At 53.2% G+C, this 26,262-nt stretch overlaps 1 protein-coding gene across 1 annotated transcript; it reads left to right on the forward strand.

Annotated features, from left to right (window-relative positions):
- Positions 1–1,648: 1,648 nt before the first annotated feature.
- Positions 1,649–26,029, forward strand: KIAA1614 (KIAA1614 ortholog). The gene is made up of 10 exons (XM_038758192.1): positions 1,649–1,716; positions 6,466–7,417; positions 7,859–7,922; positions 11,278–11,421; positions 14,251–15,737; positions 18,145–18,313; positions 19,452–19,722; positions 22,588–22,715; positions 23,270–23,433; positions 25,420–26,029. The coding sequence occupies exons 2-10, from the start codon at positions 6,499–6,501 to the stop codon at positions 25,611–25,613; spliced, it is 3,540 nt and encodes a 1,179-aa protein (XP_038614120.1). The 5' UTR covers positions 1,649–1,716; positions 6,466–6,498; the 3' UTR covers positions 25,614–26,029.
- The last annotated feature ends 233 nt before the right edge of the window (positions 26,030–26,262 follow it).

Here is a 26,262-nt window from a genome sequence, read left to right on the forward strand (position 1 = left end):
GTTACAGATATATACATATGTTCTGTGGGGATGGGAGGGAGGATGAATGAAGACGCAAGTATGAGCAGCGCAAAAGATAGTGGGAGTAGAGGAGAGGAGGGCTCAGTTAGGGAAGGCTTCCTGGAGCAAGTGTCTTCAAAGTACAGTATGTAGCAAATCTTAAGTGCTTAATAAATATCAAAAAGTGTGGGGAGGGGGTACTCAGAAGAACAATCCCCATTGAAAGGTGAGGGCGTGGGGTGGAACACCAGACAGTCGATAACCACCACTGGCTAACCCCTCCTTTGGTGGCCCCTGCCAGGGACAGGGAGAATGGTTTGCAGGACATGTGCTGTTGAAATCCTAACTGGGCTCTGAAACAGGAGACTAAACAAAGGACATTCCTCCGCCGCAGCCACCAGAAGCAGCTAAGCTCTCCTCCTTCTTCTCTTGAAAGTTCCCTCCAAGCCTCTCTCTGCAGCCGTCACGGGTGTAGGGTTACAGGCTGCCCCAGGAAGCTTCTGCAGCTTCCTCAGCCAATGTGGTGTTTTCTTACCATTTGCTCCAGTTAAGTAAGGTTCCCAATCCCGCTTCTCCTATCCCCCTAACGCCTCCCTCCTTGCTCTCCCTCTCCACCCTCAGGAAGGGGAGGGGGCCCCGGGAGGAGAAGTGGTCGTTAAGGCGATTCCTGGGGTCCCTGAGAGTCACTTCTCCCTCTAGGGAAAGGATGTTTTTGGTTGGGTGCCCTGGTATGCAGCTTCGAGCCAGCTGCCACCTCCAAGCTGTGGAGCACCCTTGAACTCCAGATAGAGGCTAGATACCTCCTGAAGCAGGCCTCAGTCGGAGGGAGGGAGGGAGGGACCCAGGGGAAGAGAGAGAGGAAGGAGGGGGCAGAGAGATGGGGGGGGGGGGGGAACCAGGGCCACTGAGGGAAAGCCGTTTCAGGCAGCTCCTTTTTCCCCCAAACTTTGGGGCCTTTTGTAATTTTTTTTTCCTCCTCACAGCCTCCTGACCCCTTTTGATATTTGCATATAAATCTCTCTCCGGTGTGGTGCTGGGAGGAAGCAGTTCCCGCTGGTTAGTTGGGGTGTTCGTGGCAGAGCCAGGATGGTTGGGGGCTGGGGGCTGGGGAGGGCAGCTAGGCCGCCGCTGGTTAGAAGGACCGACTGAAGCTGCCTTTGGATAAATGGGTCAGCGAGGATCACAGGGCTGTGGCTCAGGCTCTCTTGCTGACCAAGACGCATGAAAAATCCTAGGCCTTGGCCTCTTTTCCCCGTAATAGCCAAACCATGAACGAACGGTGAATGAAATCTCCTCCTATGCCAACCTCCGCCCCCTCCCTCCCTGAAACCAACTACCGGATGGAGAAGGAATTGGCTTTCCGGGGCTCAGACCCATCTGCTGCTGCTCCTGCTGCTGCTCCTGCGAACCAATGCTAAATCCAGCAAACTGGAAGTCCTCCAGAGAGAAGAGAAGCTGAGCTCACCCTTCCCCTCCGGCCTCCCGGGAGGGAGGCTCCTGGTTCCCGTGCTGGCCTCTCTGAGCGGCCTGTGGGACCGTACCTCGTGGACACCAGGCTCAGAGACACTGCCTGCTTTGGCACCAGGATTTTATATCCTTTAACCCACTCTGGACTGGGAAGGGAAAGGGAGTGGGGAGGAGGAGTGTCCTCTCCCTCCTTCCTCCTCCTTTCTCCTCCTTCCCTTGAAGAGGCAAATCCTTTCCAGCTGCAGCTCGGTGAGTTTCGAAGTTGGAGTTGGGGGAGGGGGGGAGGAGAGAGAGAGAGAAAGAGTGAGTGTGTGTGTGTTTGTTGCGGCTAAACAGTGAAGAAGGCCCAGGTTGGGCAGGCATCCTGCCAGTCTGATTGTAATGAGATCCCCTGTTCAGTGAGAGTCAGTTTCTCTCTCTCTTTCTCTCTCTCTCCCCCCCGCCCCCCCCCTCCCCGTGTGTGTGTGCCTGTACATGAGTAAGTTTTAAACAAGTTCAGAACTTGGTTTATAGACTTGCGGAGCCTAAAGAAACACTTTCTAACTTTCAGGAAGGAAGTTTCTGAAAAGTTCCTAATCCACCCCAAACAGGTCGGGGGTTCTGCCCCAGGCACCAATACCTCCAGAGAGGGCAAACTTCTAAGACTTGCCCGTCTCCAGTTTTAACCATCTTCAAGTCAGAAGATTATTCCTATTAGTGCAGCTGAGCCTCTCTCATGCTGCAGCTTACCATCCAGAAAACAGTTAATTACCATCCTCTATGGCCTCATCTGCCGCATCTGAGAGGACCACTCCTCAACCCATTATTTTAGGATGATTTTGAAGTTGGAGAGAGTGGTGGCCTGTTATATATGAAGGAGGAGGAAGTCTCAGGCCAGAGGGAGGACATGGGTCAGGGACTGGATGCAAGATAGATGAGATGAAGGTACAGTGAGTTAAGTGGTGCTAGAGAAGTAAAGAGTGTGGGCTAGGTTGTAGGAGGAAATCAGAGAGGTAAAGTAGGATGAGAACTGGTTGATGCCCAGTCTCTTGCTTATGCCCTCCCTCCACTTTACACTCTATTCCTTCGCATCCTATCCTGCCTGGTATCCCCAGTCCCCAAAGGCCTTCAATCCTTCCAGACCTTCTTAGCACCTATGTATTCTACATACAGTCCTCTCTCTTACCACACCAGATGAACTTAGATGTACACCAGATGAGCACCAGACGTACAGTGCTCTGCACACAGTAACTGCTCAATAAATGATTGAATGAATTGAATTAACTTATAAACATATCTTATATACTATACTGCTTCCTCCTATCTGGAATTTACTAGAAGGCAGTGTTGCCTAGTGGTAAGAACATGGGCATGGGAGTCAGAGGATCTGGGTTTTAATTCCAGCTCTGCCACTTCTCTGCTGTGTAAACTTGGGCAAGTCACTTAACTTCTCTATACCTCGCTTTCCTCATCTGTAAAATGGAGATGAAATATCATTATCAATCGTATTTATTGAGCGCTTACTGTGTGCAGAGCACTGTACTAAGCGCTTGGGAAGTACAAGTTGGCAACATATAGAGACAGTCCCTACCCAACAGCAGGCTCACAGTCTAAAAGGGGAAATGGCAGCAAACCTTGTGACTCCCAGGCCCGTGCCCTAACCCCATGCAGCAGACAAATGGCATCATTATCAATCATTTATTGAGTACTTACTGTGTGCAGAGCACTGTACTAAGCGCTTGGGAAGTACACGTTGGCAACATATAGAGACAGTCCCTACCCAACAGTGGGCTCACAGTCTAAAAGGGGAAATGGCAGCAAACTTTGTGACTCCCAGGCCCGTGCCCTAACCCTATGCAGCAGACAAATGGCAGCAAACCTTGTGACTCCCAGGCCCCTGCCCTAACCCTATGCAGCAGACAAATGGCAGCAAACCTTGTGACTCCCAGGCCCGTGCCCTAACCCCATGCAGCAGACAAATGGCATCATTATCAATCGTATTTATTGAGCGCTTACTGTGTGCAGAGCACTGTACTAAGTGCTTGGGAAGTACAAGTTGGCAACATATAGAGACAGTCCCTACCCAACAGTGGGCTCACAGTCTAAAAGGGGAAATGGCAGCAAACCTTGTGACTCCCAGGCCTGTGCCCTAACCCCATGCAGCAGACAAATGGCAGCAAACCTTGTGACTCCCTGGCCCGTGCCCTAACCCTATGCAGCAGACAAATGGCATCATTATCAATCGTATTTATTGAGCGCTTACTGTGTGCAGAGCACTGTACTAAGCGCTTGGGAAGTACAAGTTGGCAACATATAGAGGCAGTCCCTACCCAACAGTGGGCTCACAGTCTAAAAGGGGAAGTGGCAGCAAACCTTGTGACTCCCAGGCCCGTGCCCTAACCCCATGCAGCAGACAAATGGCATCATTATCAATCGTATTTATTGAGCGCTTACTGTGTGCAGATCACTGTACTAAGTGCTTGGGAAGTACAAGTTGGCAACATATAGAGACAGTCCCTACCCAACAGTGGGCTTACAGTCTAAAAGGGGAAATGGCAGCAAACCTTGTGACTCCCAGGCCTGTGCCCTAACCCCATGCAGCAGACAAATGGCAGCAAACCTTGTGACTCCCAGGCCCGTGCCCTAACCCTATGCAGCAGACAAACAGCAGCAAACCTTGTGACTCCCAGGCCCGTGCCCTAACCTATGCAGCAGACAAATGGCATCATTATCAATCATATTTATTGAGCGCTTACTGTGTGCAGAGCACTGTACTAAGTGCTTGGGAAGTACAAGTTGGCAACATATAGAGACAGTCCCTACCCAACAGTGGGCTCACAGTCTAAAAGGGGAAATGGCAGCAAACCTTGTGACTCCCAGGCCTGTGCCCTAACCCCATGCAGCAGACAAATGGCAGCAAACCTTGTGACTCCCTGGCCCGTGCCCTAACCCTATGCAGCAGACAAATGGCATCATTATCAATCGTATTTATTGAGCGCTTACTGTGTGCAGAGCACTGTACTAAGCGCTTGGGAAGTACAAGTTGGCAACATATAGAGGCAGTCCCTACCCAACAGTGGGCTCACAGTCTAAAAGGGGAAGTGGCAGCAAACCTTGTGACTCCCAGGCCCGTGCCCTAACCCCATGCAGCAGACAAATGGCATCATTATCAATCGTATTTATTGAGCGCTTACTGTGTGCAGATCACTGTACTAAGTGCTTGGGAAGTACAAGTTGGCAACATATAGAGACAGTCCCTACCCAACAGTGGGCTTACAGTCTAAAAGGGGAAATGGCAGCAAACCTTGTGACTCCCAGGCCTGTGCCCTAACCCCATGCAGCAGACAAATGGCAGCAAACCTTGTGACTCCCAGGCCCGTGCCCTAACCCTATGCAGCAGACAAACAGCAGCAAACCTTGTGACTCCCAGGCCCGTGCCCTAACCTATGCAGCAGACAAATGGCATCATTATCAATCGTATTTATTGAGCGCTTACTGTGTGCAGAGCACTGTACTAAGCGCTTGGGAAGTACAAGTTGGCAACATATAGAGGCAGTCCCTACCCAACAGTGGGCTCACAGTCTAAAAGGGAAGATGGCAGCAAACCCTGTGACTCCCAGGCCCGTGCCCTAACCCCATGCAGCAGACAAATGGCAGCAAAACTTGTGACTCCCAGGCCCGTGCCCTAACCCCATGCAGCAGACAAACGGCAGCAAACCTTGTGACTCCCAGGCCCATGCCCTGTCCGCATGCCATACTGCTTATCTATCGAAGGTTAGCTATTGATCTCTGCTATGTACTGAGCGCTCGCTTGCTTTGTGGAGAGCCCCGTCCAAAACGCTCAGGAGGGTACACTCCAACAGAGTTGGTAGATGGGACCCCTGCCCACAAGGAGTTTAGAGGAGGGGTTGGGCGTTAAAAACAGATTATTGGATTGGTTTCATCACACCCCACAGACAAACGTTTTCAGTCAATGCCTGCCGATGACAAAGTAAGAAATCATCTTTAGGAGGCGTGAAGATGGAGCCATCTAGTCTTGGCTTGCTACCGCTTCAGCAGAACCCTTTCATTTTGGCCTCATGATGGCTTCTGCTTCATGAAGCAGCTTCTCCCCCTTGTCCCCCTCTCCATCCCCCTCATCTTACCTCCTTCCCTTCCCCACGGCACCTGTATATATGTATATATGTTTGTACGGAATTATTACTCTATTTATTTTACTCTATTTTATTTTGTTAGTATGTTTGGTTTTGTTCTCTGTCTCCCCCTTTTAGACTGTGAGCCCACTGTTGGGTAGAGACTGTCTGTATATGTTGCCAACTTGTACTTCCCAAGCACTTAGTACAGTGCTCTGCACACAGTAAGCACTCAATAAATATGACTGATTGATTGATTACTCTATTTATTTTACTTGTACCTATCTATTCTAGTTATTTTGTTTTGTTAGTATGTTTGGTTTTCTTCTCTGTCTCCCCCTTTTAGACTGTGAGCCCACTGTTGGGTAGGGACTGTCTCTATATGTTGCCAACTTGGACTTCCCAAGCGCTTAGTACAGTGCTCTGCACACAGTAAGCGCTCAATAAATACGATTGATTGATTGATTCTGGAAAGGCCGGCCAGGCCTCCTCCCTCTTCCTTAGATTGTAAACCCCACATGGAACAGGGCCCAGGTCTGACCCGACGATCTTGGATCTGCCCCAGGACTTAGTACAGTGCTTGCCTCAAAGTAAGTGTGTTATTATTATTATAATACAGTTTCCCCTGCTACCCTGTAAGCTTTGTGAGGGCAGGAATTCTGTATACTAAATCAGTTGTACTTTCCCAAGTGCTTAGTATAATGCTGTCGGCACATAGGTGATGAATAAATGCTATTGTTTAGAGTTGAGCCCTGGATTCTCTGCCTCATGGTTGGTGTGAGGTGGGGAAGTGGAGAGGGTAGCCCAGCTGGGAAGCTGTTCAGTGTGATCCCAAAGTCCGGTGCTGCCTGTTGCTGATTCCTTTTCTCTGTGTTGCTTCCTACAGTCCCCCAAACCCGGGCATCACACTGCCAACCTCATGGAGACAGATTTGTCTGCAGCCAGGAGGAGGTCTGGGAAAGACCCTAACCAGCAGGGAAGCAGAGCCCCACTTAGACCCCCGGTCTGCCCCCAGGATGCCGGGGAGCCCAGAGGCTCGGCCCCCGAACCAAATGGGGGATGGGAGAAGTGGCCCCAAGGTCCTTCGGTGCTGGAGTCTAAAGTTCGAGCCCTGAAGGAGAAGAGGATGGCTGGAGGACCGGGGGCTCCTGGAACGGCCCCCCAGGAGTGGCCCACCACAAAGAACCCCAAGGCCAGGCAAGGAAGGGCAGGCACAGTGCTGCCAGCGGGGGAGGATGTGGGCACGGCCCCCCAAGCTCAGGTCCGCTCCTACCTGACGGAGGCGCTCCTACTGCTGGGCAACAGCGAGGAAGCGGAGTCTCAGCCTGTCAGTGGAGGGGTGGGCCCAGAATCCCCTGCTCATGCTCATAGAGGAAATGATGCTTCCAAGGGAGCCAGAGCAGGATGGGGAAGCTGCCCTGGGAGAAGCAGGAGCCCCCTCGACCCGGATTGGAGACAGCTGCAGGGGACCGACTGCTTCCCGCAGGGTATGCCCCAGGGAGCCTCCCCGAGAAGTCCAGCAAGGCCTGATGCTTGTGGGGAGCTGGGTCCAATAGCCCATAAACCATCCCCGGGAAACAACAAACCAGATCCCCATGGAGAAGGTCTGGTCCCAGCACCTGAGGCCCCACCCCCAGGCCCAGCCCTGGAAGGACAGCTGTGGCAGATTGGAAGCTGGAATAGCTGGGCAGGCTCCACCTGTGCCCTGTCACTGGCAGACCGGGTGGAAAGGAATCGAGTTGTGCTGCAAGAGACGCTGAGCTTGGCAGGGAAGCGCCACCTCCGGCGGCACCAAGAAGTGGGGGCACCGACCCAGGCGCAGGGAGGAAAATCACCAGGTGAGTGGGACGGAGGCTGAGTGCCCTCCCTGGCTCACCCCGTGTCAGGGAGCAGCAGGCATGGGGAGCTGAGGAGGCTCTGTCATAAATTCTCCACCCCTTGAAAGTCCAGCTCACCCACACCCCATAGCCATCTCCAGCCCGTGGGTCTGCCCTCCTCCTCAGGCTCTGGATCCTTCCCTTCTTTCCACACCTCCTTCCAGGGGCCTTGACACTTTTTGAAAATGTCCTGGGCTAGCGCTGAGTGCATCAGGGCCATGTCTGCCCCTGCCGGGTCTATGCAAGATCCCTCCTTTGTATATGTGAGTCTCTGCTATGCCACTCACCATGCCACCCACAGAGCCTCCCTTCTGTGTGGGCAAGGAGCAGAAGCTGGGGATCAGCCTAGGGAGAGCTACCCCGGTTCCTCTGCCTCACCCCCTTGACCGTTTTGTGTTCTAGAGCTGCTAATGAGCGACTTGGACTGGGATTCAGGCATCTCCCTGCAGGACTCTGACGGCTGCAAGTAAGAGTTCAGGACTGATGTGTGTGTTTGTGTGTATGTGTGTGTCTCGCTCTCTCACTCCACTCTTTCTCTGCCCCTTGGTTATCCAGCCAGAAAAGTAGCCTGTGTATTTTATGAGATGCAATGAGCATGCCCTGCCCTAGGGTTTGATCCCAAGAGTCTTCTTTGAGCATCTTGGATTAGTAGTCCCCCCACCGCACCGAACCAGAGACTGTGTGTGTCTGGAATTCAGAACTCATTTTGGGCATATTTGCCTTCCATTTCTGCTCCGACAGCTGTGTCAGCTTAGGGCATGGAGGGCTGCCTGGCCCCAGGGAGGGCCCTGAAAATCACATGCTGTGAAATGGAGCTGACTTTGAACTGGAGGCTTGATTTTTCATTTCATTTTGGCCTCAGTGCTGCTGGGGTGGGGAGGTTGGAACTCTTGCTTGGGGCCCTCTCTAATCCTGTGTTGGACAGCCCCAGGTAGAAGGGGTTAAATACAGTCTGATGGAAGTAACCATTTGAGCTGATTATTGTAATCAGGATAGTTGTGGCCACTGCCGCGAGGAGACCAGCCCAAACTACCAGGGCTCCAAAATGGACAACAGCTGTTCTGTGGCTTGCCAACCCTATAGTCATGCTGGGGATGGAGAATAGAGAGCAGACTCTAACCTATTAAGACAGTACCATTTCCCCCCGCCCCTTTCCTTAGGGGAAAGAATCAGTCTGAAAACTTGACTTAGTGAAGCAGCTCAAGATCAGTGAGAAGGAGAAAGGACCCGGGCAGGGAGAATTTGGAGTGTTTCCCAAATTATTGAACACAAGGCTGATGCCCTGGAGGGGACTGTGGGGAAAAGGGACACGTGGGGGATGATGTGAACCTTTCCACCCACATCCCAGATTTGGGATAAATTCAGCACCCAGGTCTTTCAGCATTTTGAGTTCCTCAGCATTAGGGGACAGCTGGAAAGAAAACTGGGTGAAAACCTTTTCACACTGACCAGGCATGAGTCTGGGTTTGTGGGGAGGCCCACCAGTCTCTAGCCTAGAATACAACCCTGCCTGGTCGGGTGGAGGAAGATAATGCACTGGGGAAAGTTTTGCTGCTGCTCCTTGTTTTCTTGGGCGATGGTGGCTCTGACCTAACTCCCATCCTCTAAAGATTGTACTTTTCTAATCAGGGGAGAAACCTATTTTTCTCCAGGGGAACTGAAAACAGTCAGCTCTGGGGAGGAACATAGTGGTTTGGAAAAGAATAGCATCTTTCCATCTTTAGAGAAGCAGTGTGGCTAGAGAAGCAGCATGGCTTAGTGGAAAGAGAGTGGGCTTGGGAGTCAGAGGTCATGGGTCCTAATCCTGCCTCTGCCACTCATCTGCTGTGTGACTTTGGGCAAGCCACTTAACTTCTCTGTGCCTCAGTTACCTCATCTGTAAAATGGGGATTAAAACTGTAAGCCCCCCGTGGAACAATCTAATTACCTTGTATCTACCCCAGCGCTTAGAACAGTGCTCGACACATAGTAAGTGCTTAACAAATACCATAATTATTATTATTATTATTAGGGTTCCAGCCTGGAGTATTTGTGACAATTAGCCCAGGGGCAGAATCCTTAATCCCTGTGCTGGAATAATAACGATGATATTTGTTAAGCACTTGCATGTGCCAGGCACTGTACTAAGCGCTGGGATGTGGGGCAGAGGCTGAGACCAGTGGCCCAACTCTTCTCTCCTCTAGCCAAAATTGCCCCAACCATCACACCTGAGCAGTGGCCTGAACAGCCCCATAAAGGCCTTGTTTGGAGGGTCAAATGCCTCAGCCAGACAGGGGCCTTAATAAGTGACCCATCCACTACCAGGCTCTTGGTTTGAGGTCCACTGCCCAGAAACCTGGATCCTTCTCACTGGACTAGTGAGCTATCTGGTCAGAGCCAGTCTCCACAGTAGTCTAGCTAGGTTTGGCCCAGGATCAGAAACAGCTGACCCCCCTGGGAGGCAGAGCTGAGCGGGAGGGCCAACTGAAGGAGATGGAAAGCTGTGCCTGGTTCAAGGGCTGTGCCTACAGTTGGCACCCCCAAAACACCACTGGCCTTGTTATGGTATTTGTTAAGTGCTTACTATGTGCCAGGCACTGTATTAAGTGCTGGGGTAGATGGTCATGGGTTTGAATCCCGCTCCCCCACATGTCTGCTGTGTAACCTTGGGCAAGTCACTTAACTTCTCGGATCCTCAGTTACCTCATCTGTAAAATGGGGATGAACACTGTGAGCCCCACGTGGGACAAACTGATCACCTTGTATCCCCCACAGCGCTTAGAACAGTGCTTTGTACATAGTAAGCGCTTAACAAATGCCATCATTATTACCATTATTAAGTGTGACACACTCCATGTCCCATATGAGGCTCACAGTATTAACCCTCATTTTTAGAGATGAAGTAACTGAGGTACAGAGGAGTTAAGTGACTTGCCTAAGGTCACCAAGCAGACAAGTGGCAGAACCAGTATTAGAACCCAGGTCCTCCTGACTCTCAGACCCATGCTTTATCTTCTAAGCGCTTAACAAATGCCATCATTATTACCATTATTAAGTGTGACACACTCCATGTCCCATATGAGGCTCACAGTATTAACCCTCATTTTTAGAGATGAAGTAACTGAGGTACAGAGGAGTTAAGTGACTTGCCCAAGGTCACCAAGCAGACAAGTGGCAGAGCCAGGATTAGAACCCAGGTCCTCCTGACTCTCAGACCCATGATTTATCCTCTAAGCCATACTGCATCTCCCACTACTGCTGATTTGTTTGATTGTAAACATGGTCTACTAACTGATGCCTGTGAATGCAGGATGTAGTATTTTCTCTCGTGCATGTGGGCACATGTGAACCTGTATGTGTGAGTAATTATGCCCGGGGCAGGCAGCTTGGCATGTACCCAGGCAAACAAGCCACAGACATGCTTCTGCCTCCTCCTCCTGGGAAACTCCACATTAATTACACTCGGCCCATGTTCTTTACTGAGGACAATTTGGGGTTTGAGACCAGAGGGCAACCCCCAACTCGAGAAACCTATACCAGAATCTTGTCCTGCTTTTCCAGAAGCCCATCATTTTCAGTTCCCCCGTGAAATTCCCCTTCTAGGCCCTGACCTCTGGACCCGTAGTCCCCCGACCCCTGCTCCGTCCCTGATGCCGAGTCTCAGTTGGTCCCTGTGGGAGCCTTGGGTGGAGTGGCACGGTGCCTCCTGGCATGGAATCTCTGCCATGCAGGCGTGGAGTTATAGCCTCCAAGGTGGTGCCTTCACAGCAAACCATGCCTCGTCACTGTTAAACCACTTCTAATCCTTGTTATTTTTTTCTAATCCCTCCTCTCGACTCCAGGGCCTGTGTTCCCAGCCAGGACCTAGTGCTGAGCCCCCAGCAGGAGCAGGCCAAGCAGCTGCTGCAGCGTGGACGCATGAAGGCTAGGACGGGCCCACTCCGAGCTAGCCACGACATCCTCCCCACCGGCGTTCCCCACCGACGGTAAGGGGAGTCCCGTGCACTGGGGCAGTGGGCAGGGAGGGAGACGATGGGGGCGTGTCTGTTGTGCTTGCTTGTTTAGCTGCTTGTGCTAATAGCCCCACGACCTCTTCAGCGGAGACGGGGCTTGAAGCCAAAAGTTAGTCGGGGGTGATGTGCAGAACCCAAGCTGGAATTGTGTTCAGGGATGGTGATGGGTCATGCTGACCCAAACATACACCCATGCCCAGTCCCTTGCCTCTTCAGGTGTGATAATTTTGGATCTACCGCACCACTTAATACAGTGATTGGCATATAGTAAGTGCTTAACAAATATTATATACTGATGCACATCAGCACATCATCTACCCACCCATCCCACACACATGCCCACCCTACAGAACACAGGCCTCTCCATATGGACCCATGCCTTGTGAGAGCTGTGTTGGGGTATGTTAGAGAAATCTTCCCGTTAACTCTAGCTATGCATGATGGAAGGTGGCTGTTGGAGGCGGATTCTGATCTCTCCCATTGAACTGATGTCTGTGTTAGGCCCGGGGTCAGAGTTATCCAGCTGGCCAGTGGTGTCCTGTGAGATATCTCTTGGCAATGGGGCTCGGGGCTGACCAGAGAGACTGCTGTTCCCTGACTCTGCTCTGGAAAAATAAAAAGTGTTCCCTGATCCCCCAGCTCTTCCAGCCATGCCAATGCCTTGTAGCACTCTGGGAAGGGAAGAGCAAGATGGGGCGGGTAGAAGCCGGACCTACTACGGAGACACATTAGCCTCCTCCTGGGCAGCCCTGGGGGAAGCCTTCAGCTAGCAAGAACCTGAGGGACGGATGGAGAGGGACAGAGAGACAGATTTGCATGGGGCTTTTATGAAGAATTACCTGCAGATTTCATTGGGGATTAAAGGCTCAGACTCCCCAATCTCCCCAACCTCCCCTGTAGGTGGGGATCTGGCTTTGGGTTTCCCAAATTAGCCCACTATTGCCACCACCCTGGGCTTGAGACCTTCTCTGTTGAGCCCACTTGCACCTCAGACCCAACCCTCAGAGGCCAGGACTCTTTGTGGACAATTAAAAGAAGCAGCATGGCCCAGGGGAAAGAGCACGGGCTTGGGAGGCAGCAGACGTGGATTCTTATCCCAGCTCTGCCACATGCCTGCAGTGTGACATAGTCAAGTCTCTTAACTTTCAGATGTAAAATGGGCATGGAAATACCTGTTCTCCCTCCTACTTAGACTGTGGGCCCCATGTGGGACAGGAACTGTGTCCACCCTGGTTATCGCATGTCTTCCCCAGGGTACAGTGCTTGTCACATGGGAAGCATTTTGCAGATACCACAACTATTATTCGTTAAAATGATTCCTGCAATAGCTGCTGTGGGGGGTGTTTCGGCCCTCCTCTCCTCCTCCTTCACAGACTGAGGAAGGGAGGGCAGAAGCTGCTTAGCTGTTGCTGCCCTGACCATACTGCCCTAGAGGGCCATGCTCTGCCCCTGCTCTCTTTGTCATCCTCACCTTCAGCCGAAGGCTTCACTCGGTCACCTGTGGGCAAGGGCTGAGAGGTCGGGATTCCCCCGGGACTATTGGCTGGGCTACTGTTCTATCATTAACAGCCGTGTTGTGTGTGTACCTATGGTTAACTCACAGGAGGGGGGGACCTCAGAGGTCATCGAGTACAGCCCCCTGTCTTCACATCATTCTAACAGGCTTGCCTATCCTGCTTTCAGAGGGCCCCTGGGGAGAAGAGCCAACTTCTTTGTTTTTGCAGCTGCGATTTTATTCCTTCCCAGCCCAAAGCCATAATTGTCTTTAAAAAAGAAAAAAACAAAAAGAACCCTCATCTGCAAAGTGTTACTAGCCTACTACAGTGAGAAGCAGTGAGGCCTAGAGAAAAGAGTATGGGCCTGGGAGTCTTAGGACCTGAGTTCTACTCCTGGCTCTGCCACTTGTCTGCTGTGTGACCTTGGGCAAGTCACTTAACTTCTCTGTGCCTCAGGTCCCTCATCTGCAAAGTGGGGATTCAGTACCTGTTCTCCCTCCAACTTAACCGTGAGTCCCATGTGGGACCTGATTACCTTGTCTAACCCAGCGCTTGGCACATAGTAAGCACTTAGCAAATATCTCAATTATTTTTGTTGTTATTATTACTCCTGTGTGCTGTCCCCGGCAATGAGCCGAAGACGCAGGGAGGAGAGGGAGTTGTGGGCGGGCGGGTCAGGGGTTGCGGGGTGTTTGTGAGGGAAAGCATGCTCCATCCAGCTGTGCCTGAGGGCAGCTTTTGGTAAGGGGAGGGAGAGGGAATGCAGCAGCAGGGGTCCAGGTTGTGGCTTGTTTGAGGGCCCCCATTAGCTGGAAGCCCTTGGGCTGTAGCTCCATAAACCTCCCCAGTAATCCAAACCTGCTGAGAGCCACCAGGCCACTACATCATAGGATGCATCTGTGGAGTCCCAAAAAGCCTTCACCATGCCATCCACACACTTTCCTACCTTCGTAGTCAGCAGGGGTAGCAGTTTAATGTGGTTTCAACCGAAGTCTTACTGAGCCAGTGAAGGACCATACCAGTGGGCTGGGTTTAAAGAACCTGGATTTGGTTTTAGCCAGAGGGGAAAATCCTTTTGTGGGCTGGTGAATGCTGTTTCCAGCAGGTCATATGTAATTGGAGGAGGAAGCTTGAGCACTAGGGCCCCTCCAGCTGGGGTCCCTGGGCCGAACAGAAATTTGGGGGCCCTCAACAGTATTCTGATTTAGAGGCTGTGGTGGGCCTGGCCCTGGACTGGCCCAGTATGCCCTCCCCGCCCCAACCCCTGCCAGCCTGTAACCCCTCAGTGTCTCTGTCACTCTGTCAGGTTTGCTGGTGGGGATCCGGCCCTGGAGCCCAGGATGACCTCTGCCCCGAGAGATGGGGATGGTTCCCACAGTGGAAACCTGAGCGACTCCTCCAGTGGGGAGTCCGGCTGCGGGCAGCCGTGGAAGCGAGGGCTGTCCCCATCCCGGGTCCGTTTCGAGGATGAGTCCACCCGCGATGCAGAGGTGCGCTACCTGGACAGGATGCAGCAGCGGCAGCAGAGGATGATGGACTTGATGGCCCGCTCCTGGACCCGGGGTCCCCTGGGCTCCAAGCCCGACCTTTCCGACTACATCAATGGCAACCTCAGCTGGAGGGAGGGCAGGGCAGGCGGGCCCGGTGGGAGGCCTCCTGGGAGAGGGCGTGCCGGCGGGCCCGGCAGGAGGGACCCCACGGGGCAGCCCCCGGGTTCGTGTGTCGAGAAGTGTGGTGCCTGTGGCTCCTACCTCCAGCAGAGCTCTGGGGGAGACAGCGCTCAGGAGGGCGGAGCCTCTGGAGGTCTGGACAGGGGCTCCCAGAGGGCTCTCAAGGCCTCCAAGGGTCAGGGCTCCCCAGGCTGGGTCCCCCCATCCCAACGGCAGCTCCAGGAGGAGCGAGTCCAAGAGACCTATGTCGGGCAGGTCACTGAACCAGAGGAGGCAGACTCTGCCCTGGACAGCACCGATACCTCCGATGGTGGCCGGACAGACAGCGAAGAGGCCGGGGTCTCCTGCCCCAGGCATCTCAGAAGCCACAGTTCCTGCTCAAGGGCCCCACGGGCCGGGGAGACAGAGCCCCGAGGCCGGGATGCGGAACTGGGGAAGCCGGACATCACCCGATCCCAGGGCAGCCCACCTTGGGCCCCTCGGGTGCCAGCAGGGGACGGGATGACTGACAGAAGTCGAAAGTTCCAGGTTCCAAGGGTGGGTGCCATCCCCGAGCCTCCAGCCACCATGAACAGTCTGCCGGCTGGAGCCACCTGGAGTGGAGGCTTGGCTCACTGTGAGGGCATGGCCTCACTCCAGCCCATGCCTCCAGGGTCATCGGAGAGAGCCAAAGGTTTGGGACAGGAACCTCCAGAAAGCATCCCAATTGCCCCTGGGCCTCCTGGCGGCCAAGGTAGCAGGGCTGTCCACCCTACCCAGAAACCAGCCCCGTCCTCTCTGGGGGCTCAAGGGCCTGCCCCACCAAAGCCCTGCAGGAGAGCTGTGCTGGTCAGGGGCCCTGAATGCGATAGCCTCAGGCCTGAGCTCCCAAGGGACCCAGCGATGGCCCGGCCAACCCTCCCATCTTCTCTGAATGGCAGCGCCGGAGGAGAGCCAACAGCCCCGGAGACCCATCCCAGTCCCCGGGTCAGGACTCGACTGCGAGTGCTATCCACCAACAACTGCAACAATGTCAGGCCCCGGGAGCAACCAGACAGCAGGAAGACATTGGCAGGGTGGAGCCCCTGGGAGAGGAGCCCAGGCAGCCAGGAGCCGGGGCCACCCAGTGAACCTGGCAAAGAGGGTAAGAGAGCGGCTTATTCTGTGTGTGTGTCTCAGCCCCGGGATTACAATTCAGGAATCACAGTCATCCTCATTCTCTTCTTGCCTAGCTCCAGCAGGACCCCTTCCTGTGTCCCATGGCTTTAGCTGACCAATCCCATAGCCCCTCCAGTGCAGGCCAGGATGCCATCGGGGAGGCGGTAGGGCCCAGTCAGCAGAAAGCTGGCCCAGGGAGCCAAGAGGCCCAAGTGTGGCACCAGTTCTGCTCCTGACTTGTATGCTGACAGACAGGAGGTTATTAATTTTCAGTACGCCTTTCCAGGAGGCCAGAATGCTGGGAGGAGTCGGTGCCTCTGTGCTCCAGCTGGGTAAACTGAGGCAAGGGGCATGTAGATCTGCTTGTTGTGAATCGGAGCTCAGCCATCTTTGCCAGTGTAATGCGATCCCTGCTAGGTGGGAAGAAAGCTGCTGGGTCATGGTGGGGAAAGATCCCAGACCACAGAACAGTTAAAGCCAGGAAACAGACAACGCCCCCAGCAAAACCGCCTCAATCTTGCTCATTTCATCTGCTGCTCTCCAGATGTTTTATCCACCCTGGCCGCCCCTGGGGCCCCTGACGACTTAGGGTTCTCAGAGGTGAAGTGACTCGCTCAAGGAAGCAGAGAAAGCCAGAGATTGGAAATGAGAGCTCCTTCGGGTGGGCAGCCAGCCGGAGATGATCTCGGAATCAAATTATGTCGGTTGCCTCCCCGAGGCGGCCAACTGCACCGCGGTTATGGGCAAGAGCGCAGAGCAGCATGACTGGGTTTACAATTCCAGGTTCCGGTGTGTGTTAACAGGAACCTTGTGGCAGGGGTGATTCGGGGCCAAATCACCCCTCCCCTCCCCTGTGATATAGCATGAGAGCAAGAGACAAGGTGACCCTCCGGAGTCCCAGACAAATAGATGCAGAGCTCTTGCTTCCTACACAGATTTGGCCTTGATGAGGGTGAGGGAACGGGGAGAGTGATTAGTGGTGGAAACGGAAGGGAGGAAGTGTTGGCCAGGAAGGTAGTCTGGGCCAGCAGCACACTGGTCCTGGGAACTTAGACCCTTCACATCCCCTAGTCCCTCTTAGATGGCACCTCTTGCTCTCAACCTTCTCCCAGTGGGGAGCACTGGCTCTGCCTCCCCACCTCCTGATCCCCTTCCCCACCCCCCGATCCAGCTGGAGGGAGGAGGGGATCCAACCTGAGGATCTCCCTGCCCATTATAGACACTGCTGACGCTGGTCAGCTGACTAGTTCTGAGCTGAGGGGTGTCCTTGGGTTGTGGAGAGACATTCAGTGATGAATTGACCAAAGGAGCCGGCTCCTGCTTCCTTTCACTCAGGAAGAGGAGTTGGGTACTGTGATGGTTATGGAGCCAACGGGTGTTATTCTTAATTGCCAGATGGAATCTTTGCTTCTTGAACTCGAAGTGCTTTGAACTTTAATCATTCGTATTTATTGAGCACTTACTGTGTGCAGAGCACCAAACTAAGAGCTTACAAATGAATAAGCACTTGTAAATAAATTCTCACAATATTCCTGTGAGGTGAAATGAGCTTTTCCCATTTTTCTGACAGGAAGACTGAGGCACAAATTGGTCCTAGAAGCCATCTAAGACTGCTGGGCAAGTTATGGGGCCCTGAAGAAATTAGGCTGGTCTAAAGGAAATTGGACAGAGAATTTGAAAGATTATACTCTGCCTCCCCTACTCAGGCTCCTCTTGTTAGATTTTTACAGGAAGCTGTGTCTCTATTTTGCTGCCTAGGCCTGGGGTTGGGGGAGCTGGGGGAATTGCAAGGCATGGTTCTCTAAGGCAAGACTAATTTGAGGGCTGGTGAAAGCTTTAGAAGACCCAGAGATTTTCCTTTTATTTTACTTTTTTGAGTCAGACTGCAAGTTCAAATTGGAGAGCAAAAATGAGCAGGGAGAAGTGGTAGGCGGGGATTCTCTCAAACTGAGGTCGTGACCCTTTCAGGATTATCCAGAAACTGCAAAGCTAATCCCCACCCTCCTGGGGGATGGGCTGTGGTGGAGCCTGGCCCAGAACTGCTGCTAGCCTGCCTCTGCGGGGTGGGAGTGCTGGGAGGTAAGGGAGCTCTTGGGATAAAAATCTGAGCCACTTCCCTGGGCAAGTGGCCAAGGAAACCCACCCTCTGCCCAAGCCTTGGTTTAACTGGAGACCAGCAGGGTGGAGGACAGAGGCTGGAGCCAGCATGACCAGAGTGGCGGGGGAATGATCAGAACAGTCCCTTCACTTCTCTGTGCCTCAGTTACCTCATCTGTAAAATGGGGATTACCATGTGTCCCGCCCGATTTGCTTGTAACCACCCCAGTGCTTAGTACAGTGCCTGGCACATAGTAAGCACTTAACAATTACCATTATTATTATTGCTATTACAGGTGAACTCCCAGGACCGCTCCTCTCTGGTGCCACCAGCAGCCTCAACTCCACAGGCATCACTGTCTCCCTGGCAACAGTGGCACCTCTGAGCAACCACATACCCGGGCCAGAGCCAGAGCGGGACCTGCAGGGGAAAAAGCTGCCATTTGATGAGAGCATGTCACCCCGGTGAGTGGAGCTATCCTGGCTATGGATGGGGACTTGGGGCAGAGAGGAGCCAGACTCACGATCTTCCCTCCCCAGAAAGCGGATGCTGTCTTCCTTCCACCCACTGCACAAACCCCCTCCTGGGGCAGGCAGGCCCATGGCTGTGTCACCAGACCTACCTCCAGAATCAGTGGTCCCAGGGGAAAGTCTTTTTTTTAAGGTATTAAACACTTTTCTATGTGCCAGACACTATATTGAGCACTGCGGTAGATACAGGGTAATCATGTTGAACGCAGTCCCTGTCCCTCATATAGCTCACAATCTTAATCTCCATTTTACAGTTGAGGTAACTGATGCAGTTTCTTTAAAGAAATTAAGTGACTTGCCCAAGGTCACACTTTAGGCACGTGGCAGAACTTGGATTAGAACCCACTTCCTCTGACTCTCAGGCTTATGCTGTTTCCACTAGGTTATGCAGGCTACCTCGAGGTAACAAAGTGGCCTGTTGATTTTGGCAATCCTAAATGTAATCCCATTTACTTTGAAATTAACTCGCATTTCCTGGGACAAAGTTTCCCCAGAATTGGTGGTTCTCCTGACCTACCTACAGCCATGCCCCTCTCATGGGATCAGAACAGGCCTATCCTTGCTGAACTCCCACTCTTTGCCTCAGTGAAAATGAATGGGGCCTTGGGCTCGTTGGAGAAGCAGGTCCCAGCCTCCTCCTTCCCACCCCCACTCCTCTAACACAGTTCTGGATAACCCAGGCGGCCGAGGCGGGGAAGGGAGAGGAAGAGAGGAGAGGGTTCACCCTGGACATCAGGAAACCTGGTACCCAGTTGCTTGATGGGAGTGGCGGTAGAGAGAGGGAGGAGAGGAAGAAGAGGACCCAGCCCCCTCCCCACCCACCAGGCATTTAGGTGGAAGGGCTACCCTCTCTAGTGCCTGAAGCAGTTGAGAAGCCTCCCTGATTTGCTGGGAGAGCAGGCAGAGCCATCCCTAAGTCCCCTGAGACCCTCCAAACTGAGGCCCTGACCTGAGCCTGCTGGGGCAGAGCAGGAGGTGGGGGGACGAGGGGGGAAGTGTCCCTCAGGGACACGGTCCAGTCTAGGAGTCACTGCCATGGTCCTCTCTCACCCGCCAACCATGTATGTTTCAGGGAGTCACAAGGAGCCGATCCAGAGCCCAGCGTGCCTGCGGCCGTGCCAGCAAGAGAAAACAGGAGAGGGAGTGGCGTCTCTCCTGCTCTGGGCCTGAAGAAGTTCTTCTCCGCTCTGGGTCAGAGCACACGGCAGAAATTGGGCCGCTTCCGCAGCTACAGCCTGGAGCGGATCCCTCCTCAGGCCCCTGACCCAGACGCCGGCGCTCAGGCAGGAGGAGCCTGGGGTTCCAGAGTGAAGAAAGCCCCTTCCCTGCAGTCCCTGCGGATGGTGAGTCTGCAGGGCCCGGGGCAGGTTCCCAGGCCCGTCCTGGCAGGGGCTCCAAGGGCCAAGGCTCTCATCAGGACTCTGAGTTGGGAGCAGGCGGCGGGCCGGGGAGACTGACTGGGTGGCAAGGGTGAGGCCTTGGAGAGCTGGGAGCAGGAGGCTGTTGGAGCGGGGCTCTGCACTGGCCCAGTTCTGGGGTCTGGCTCAGCCTGAGCCAAGAGGGTGGGTTGTGGGTTTGTCCTGACACTGACAGGCAGCTAGTGCCACAGGGCATAACTTTCATTCATTCATACTGTTGTATTTATTGAGTGCTCACTGTGTGCAGGGCACTGTACTAAGAGCTTGGGAGAGTACAATATAACAATCAACAGACACATTCCCTGCCCGCAATGAGCTCACAGTCTAGAGGGGGAGACAGACACCAATATAAAGTACCTTATTCTCCACGTGTGGCTTAACACATGTATACTGTGACACTTAGGGGGTGTCGTGGCCCAGGCAGGGTGTGGGAACTGCCACACATGCCCAGGAAACCTGGCAACACCCTGACTCTGAGGAGCCCCAAAATGGGGGCTGGTGGGTGGTCTGGGCAGTCCATGCCCATAAAGTGCCCCACTCGAGAGAAAACCAGCCCTCTGCCAGCCTCTCACCTTATCCCCTGGGAGATCTGGCCTCCACCCTCTTCCTCTCCTTCCTCCTCTTGCCCTGCAATTCCATCGGTTGCTGCTGCCTCGCAGCAACACTTAGGCTAAGAAAGAGCACAAACACCTGCCTGTACCAAAAGCAAAGTCTGCATCTCCCCTACAGTGTGGAAACCCCACCCCACCCCACACTGGGAAACTGGCTGCCAGGGAACCAGGAGGGAGAAGAGGCGCTCATCTAAACTGCAGGACCCCCTTCTCGAGGGACTGTGGCCTCGCTGCTGTGGCTCTTCAACTGAATCCCCTGTGTGATTCTCCCCCTTCTGCTCTGCCTGGGTGGCAGAGATGAGCCCTGTAGTTGGTGGTGTTTTACTCAGAATCCATTGAGGCTATGAAGACAGGATGAAACAGTTGACTGCTTTTGCTGCCCCTCTGTAGATCTAGGGGAACGTTTTAGAAATGTGGCTAATTTGAGAGAAGCCGTGTAGTCTAGTGGAAAGAGCATAGGCCTAGGAATCAGAAGACCTGGCTTCTATTCCTATCTCTGACACTTGTCTGCTGTGTGACCTTGAGCAAGTCACTTAAATTCTCTGGGCCACAATCCCCCTCATCTGTAAAATGGAGATCAATTAATTCAGGCCTGTGAAGCTCTCCTCAGCAGATGCAAGTCCTCTAGGTGGCTGTAGATGACCACTGATGAGCCTCAAAGGAGCATAGAGGAATGGACCGTTGGCATGGCTAGGAGCAGGGACAACTGCTCTAAGAGCCCAGTCTGAGCCACTCCCCTGTTTCTTCTGACCTGATGTTCCTGTTTTCCAGTAAGGGTGGACATCCACACTTTAGCTAGAAAGCGAGTGCTCCGACTTCAGGGCTGAAGTGCAATGAGTTCTCTAGTGTCAAGTGATGATAGTAATAGCAGTATTTGATCAATCAATCAGTGGAATTTGTTGAGGGCTTAGTATGAGCGGAGCACGTACTAAGTACTTGGTAGAGTGCAGTACAACAGAATTAGCCAACATGTTCCCTGCCCATAATGAGATTTGATAAGTGCCAAGTACTGTACTAAGTGCCGGGGCAGCTGCAAAATAATCAAGACGGTCACAGTCCCTCTCCCATGTGGAGTTCGCAGTTTAAGGGGAAGGAAGAGCAAGTTCTTTATCCCTATTTTACTGATGAGGAAACTGTGGCACAGAGAAGTTAAATGACTTGCCCAAGACCCCACAACAGGCAAGGGGCCCTTCTGACTTCAGTGCATGTCCTCAAAGGCCTTGGAAAACAGATTCTGAATTTCAACCACATAGGAATCTAAACCAAGGGAGAGAGTGAAAAGGAGGATGATGCACAAGGCAGGACAAGAGGAAACATTAAAGTTCGGGATTTAGGTTAGAACCTCAGGCTTTCAATAAATCAGTCAATCAGTCATCTTTATTGAGCGCTTACTTACAGGGCACTGTACTAAGTTCTTCCCCCTCCCTATCCCCCCCACCCTACCTCCTTCCCCACAGCATCTGTATATATGTTTGTACATATTTATTACTCTATTTTACTTGTACATATTTACTATTCTATTTATTTTATTTTGTTAATATGTTTTGTTGTCTGTCTCCCCCTTCTAGACTGTGAGCCCACTGTTGGGTAGGGACTGTCTCTATATGTGGCCAACTTGTACTTCCCAAGCATTTAGTACAGTGCCCTACGCACACAGTAAGCGCTCAAGAAATACGATTGAATGAATGAATGAATGAACATACAACACAATAATGTAACAGACACATTCCCTGCCCAGAATGAGATTACAGACTAGAAGAAAAGGGAAAATAGCTCTCTTTAGGGCTTTGGATTGAGTGCAGTACCACCTGGAGATGGGGGGATTCATCAGATGACCTTTTAAGGCCCCTTAGAGGGAGGGTAGTCGAGCTGAGGAGGAGCTCGGGTCTGAGAATCTAAGGACTTGGATTCCGGTCTCAGCACTGCCTGCAAATTTAGTGTGATCTTGGAAAGTGAATTTGCCCGCCTGGGTTTCACTTTCCTCATCTGTAAAATGGGGGTAGTCATCCGCCCTCCCCGTACCTCAGAGTTTTCGTGAGGACTAAAATGAGATTGCTGTTTCTGTGAAAGCACTCTGGAAAAGAAAAGCGCTCCACTAATTGAGGGGATTAATGACATACTGTTACTGTTCCTTTCCACCTCGTGCTTCTCATGTGTACTGTCGGCATTTCCCTAGCAGGTGTCGCCCTTTCACCAGCCACGGAAAGGCGCCTCCACTCCCAGTCTGCAGGGTCTCCTGGGCAAGGCGGATCGGTCCAGCCTCTACCTCGTGGGCGACCAAAAGGGGCGACCCGGTGCTGCGGGCAGGTGAGGGAGGGAGGACATCCGCGGGGCCACTGGACAGGCCTCCGGAGGGGAGAGATCAAACCCCATGGTCTTGTGCTCATCTGGGAGGGGCCCAGGGGGTTCCAGGTTTAAACGAGGGAAAGGTCCATGTGGGAGTTGGTGATGATGATGGGGGCTCTGCAGAGGGGGAGTCACCAGAGACCCCAGGATCCAGCCCCTTTGGCAAGAGCCCATCGGACACCTGCTGCCCAGAGGCCTGGCCAGCTTGGGTCCATAGGTGCCCCCCACCTAAACGGGGATGGGGAGATGCTGGCCCTTTTCCTCCTCCCTGCTGTCTGGGCTGGGCTGGAGACTTTCCTGGGAATGACCTCCTCAGGGAGGAGGCTCAGCAGGGGCCGTGCTGACTCTCTAGGGCAGGCTCAGCAGAGGCCCTGCTGGCCCTCAGCCCCTTGGGGGTCCCCGTCGGGAAGGACCATAGCCTCTCCAGCCAGAGAGGGTGGGTCTCTAGGATGAGGACTCAAGAGAGCTCTCTCTCCTCCCTCTCTCCTTCTTTCCCTCCCTCCCTCCCCGACCAGGCGCTCCCTCAGTGTGGAAGACATCAGCGCCCCCAACTTGGTCCGCACGGTGGGCCGCGTGCTGGAAGTCTTCCCAGACGGGACAAGCCAGCTCCAGCTGCAGCGTCCCCCACAGGGCACGTTCGGCTTCTGGGTGTCCTCTGGGAATGGCCGGCCTGACACAGGTAACTCCAGGAGCCCACCCTGACCGCCCCCCACGGGGACCGGCTTCCCTCAAAAGAAGTGATATTGGAAGGCCGGGCCAAGCCAGTTCAGAGGCCCGCCTGGTCACCGGCCCGGTCACCCTGTGTGACAGAATGAACCCAGCCAGCCGCTGGCACCACCACGAATCCCGTTCCCCTGGCAATTCCCGATTCTCAGAAGAATTGGGGGTGGTTTGGATCCTTAAATTGTTTAAATTGTAAGAAGTGAGCTGGTTTGATTCCAGCAACTGGACAAGTTGAGACAGCGAGAGGCAGAGAGGTGGAGTCCAAGTGGGAGAGATTTGACTTTAACAAAGGAGGATTGAAATGTCCTCTGGCACTTGATGGTATCTTAAAACTGACTTTTAAAGGCCTCTCTCTTTGTAGGGCAGTAACGTTAAAGTGTTTGTGTTTGGAGGCTACTGCTGAGGTCAGTTAGTATTGAACACCTGTTGTGTGCAGAGCACTGCACTGAACACTTGGGAGAATATAAGAGAATTAGTATTTAGGATCCCTGTCCTCCGGGAGTTTACAATCTGAGGGGTTGAGGGGTGGGGGCAGACACCAAAATAAGTTACAGATAAGAGAAAGAAGCTAAAGGGCACTGGAATATGAGTTAATAGTTAAGTAAAAGGGTTTATGAGGTGTTCAAAAATGCTACAGGAATGAAGAGTGCAAGCTGGGGTGTAGTGGGAGAAGCGAGTGGATCAGCAGGGTAGGCAGGAGAGAGCTGATTGAGTAGCTGATGGGAAACTGCAGGGAGGATATTTAAAGCTGTCCTTCCCCCATCCCCATATATGTGTGTCCCCGGGGCTTGGCTGCTTGCACCTGTTCCTGCCCCCTGCCACCTTCACCTTGTAAGCTTTGTGGTGCCTTCTCAGGCCACGCCCGCGCTGGGCAAAGGTTGGGTATCAGGAATGGTTAGCGGGCTGTCCCAGGAGCCCCGCAGTCTCTCCCACGCAGCATCCGCAGTTCCCCTTTGGCGATTAGGGTGAGGGTGGCTGAGGCACCACTGGGGAAGACCCAAGGACTCGGCTTCAGAAATAATAATGATGGCATTTATTAAGCGCTTACTATGTGCAAAGCACTGTTCTAAGCGCTGGGGGGGAATACAAGGTGATCAGGTTGTCCCACAGTCACAGTCTCAATCCCCATTTTACAGATGAGGTAACTGAGGTTCAGAGAAGTTAAGTGACTTGCCCAAGGTCACACAGCAGACATGTGGCGGAGGCTGGATTCGAACCCATGACCTCTGACTCCAAAGCCCGTGCTCTTTCCAGTGAGCCATGCTGCTTCAGAACCCTCCAAAGGGAGGAGGAGACGGAAAAGGTGGTTCCCTAATGGTCTTTGGGGCTCCCTCTCCCCATAGTGTCTGAAGCCCCTGATGTCTCTGGGCTCTGGGGTCAAAAGGGGCAGGAAATACTATTGCAGCAGAGGAGGGAGGGGGCAGGCGCCTCTGGTTTCATCTCTGCACTGATGGAGTCTGGCCCTCTGAGTCTTGCCTAAACCTTTTGGCTCAGCCCTTTCGTTGTAATTCTTAGCAGTAGTATTTGTTAAGTGCTTTGTTTTCTGTGTGCCAAACACTGTACTTCATGGGACTCACCGTCTGAGTCGGGAGAACAGATAGCCAATCTCCGTTTTACAGATGAGAAAACTGAGGGACAAAAAAGCCAAGTAACTTACACAGCAGGCAGGTGGCAGCCCTGGGATTGGAATCCAGGTCCCTTGATTCCCAGGTCTGTGCTCTTTCCACTAGAACACACTCCCACACGTACAGAAGGGTAACTAACTGGCTGCTGGATGACTGTGAGCTCATTGTGGGTGGGAATGTGTCTGTTGTTACTGTACTCTGCCAAGTACAATATAATGGTACAGTGAGCTCTAACCATTGGGTTTTTTTGGGGTTCCGGGGCTGTGAGCCCTAGCTCATTTTTGTGGCTGCCCTGGGCACTCTGTTTAACTCCGCAGGCTTCTACATCCAGGAGATGGTTGATTCCCACACAGCCAAACTGTACGCCGGCCTGCTGGGAGTCGGCGATGAGATCCTGGAGGTCAATGGGACCAAGGTTACGGGGCTAGGCCTGGCCCACATCAACGAGCTCCTGACCCAGGCTGACAGCCTGTCCATCCGTGTACTGAGGCAGAGGCAGACCCAGCGGTAGACCGACGACCGGATCCGACCAGACCCTCCCTTCCCTCCCCTCCCCACGATGGCCTGATCCTCCAGGAGTTTGAGCTGAGGAGGAGGAAGAAGAATGCTATTATTGCTGCCCAGCCAGTCTGACTTTCCAGATGCTTAAACATGTGGACTGCGGGGGAGCCCAAATCCGTGAGCCGTGGCGGAGTCTCTTTGATGGACCGACCACCCTGGGGGTTTTGTCTGTGCTGTTAATAGTGTTAGTTTGTAGTAATTTATGCATGATGGGGAAAGGCAGTGTGGTTTGCCGCCCATGGCCAAGAACCGCCTGACTCCTGTGGAGGCGTGCACAGTTCAGGCTGGGCGCTGGGGCAGGGAGAGATCATCATCATCATCAATCGTATTTATTGAGCGCTTACTGTGTGCAGAGCACTGTACTAAGCGCTTGGGAAGTACAAGTTGGCAACATATAGAGACAGTCCCTACCCAACAGTGGGCTCACAGTCACTGTGGCAGAGCAGACAACAAGAGGTGGGCTTGGCTGGGTCTGGTCCCTCAGACCAAACCCTGATCGGGGCTGCCCCCGGCTCCCTCCAAAAGTCATTCATTCATTCATTCACTCAACTATATTTATTGAGCACTTACTATGTGCAAAGCACCATACTAAGCGCTTG

This window comes from Tachyglossus aculeatus, chromosome 16 (assembly GCF_015852505.1).
Source record: "Tachyglossus aculeatus isolate mTacAcu1 chromosome 16, mTacAcu1.pri, whole genome shotgun sequence".
Lineage (NCBI taxonomy): Eukaryota > Metazoa > Chordata > Mammalia > Monotremata > Tachyglossidae > Tachyglossus > Tachyglossus aculeatus.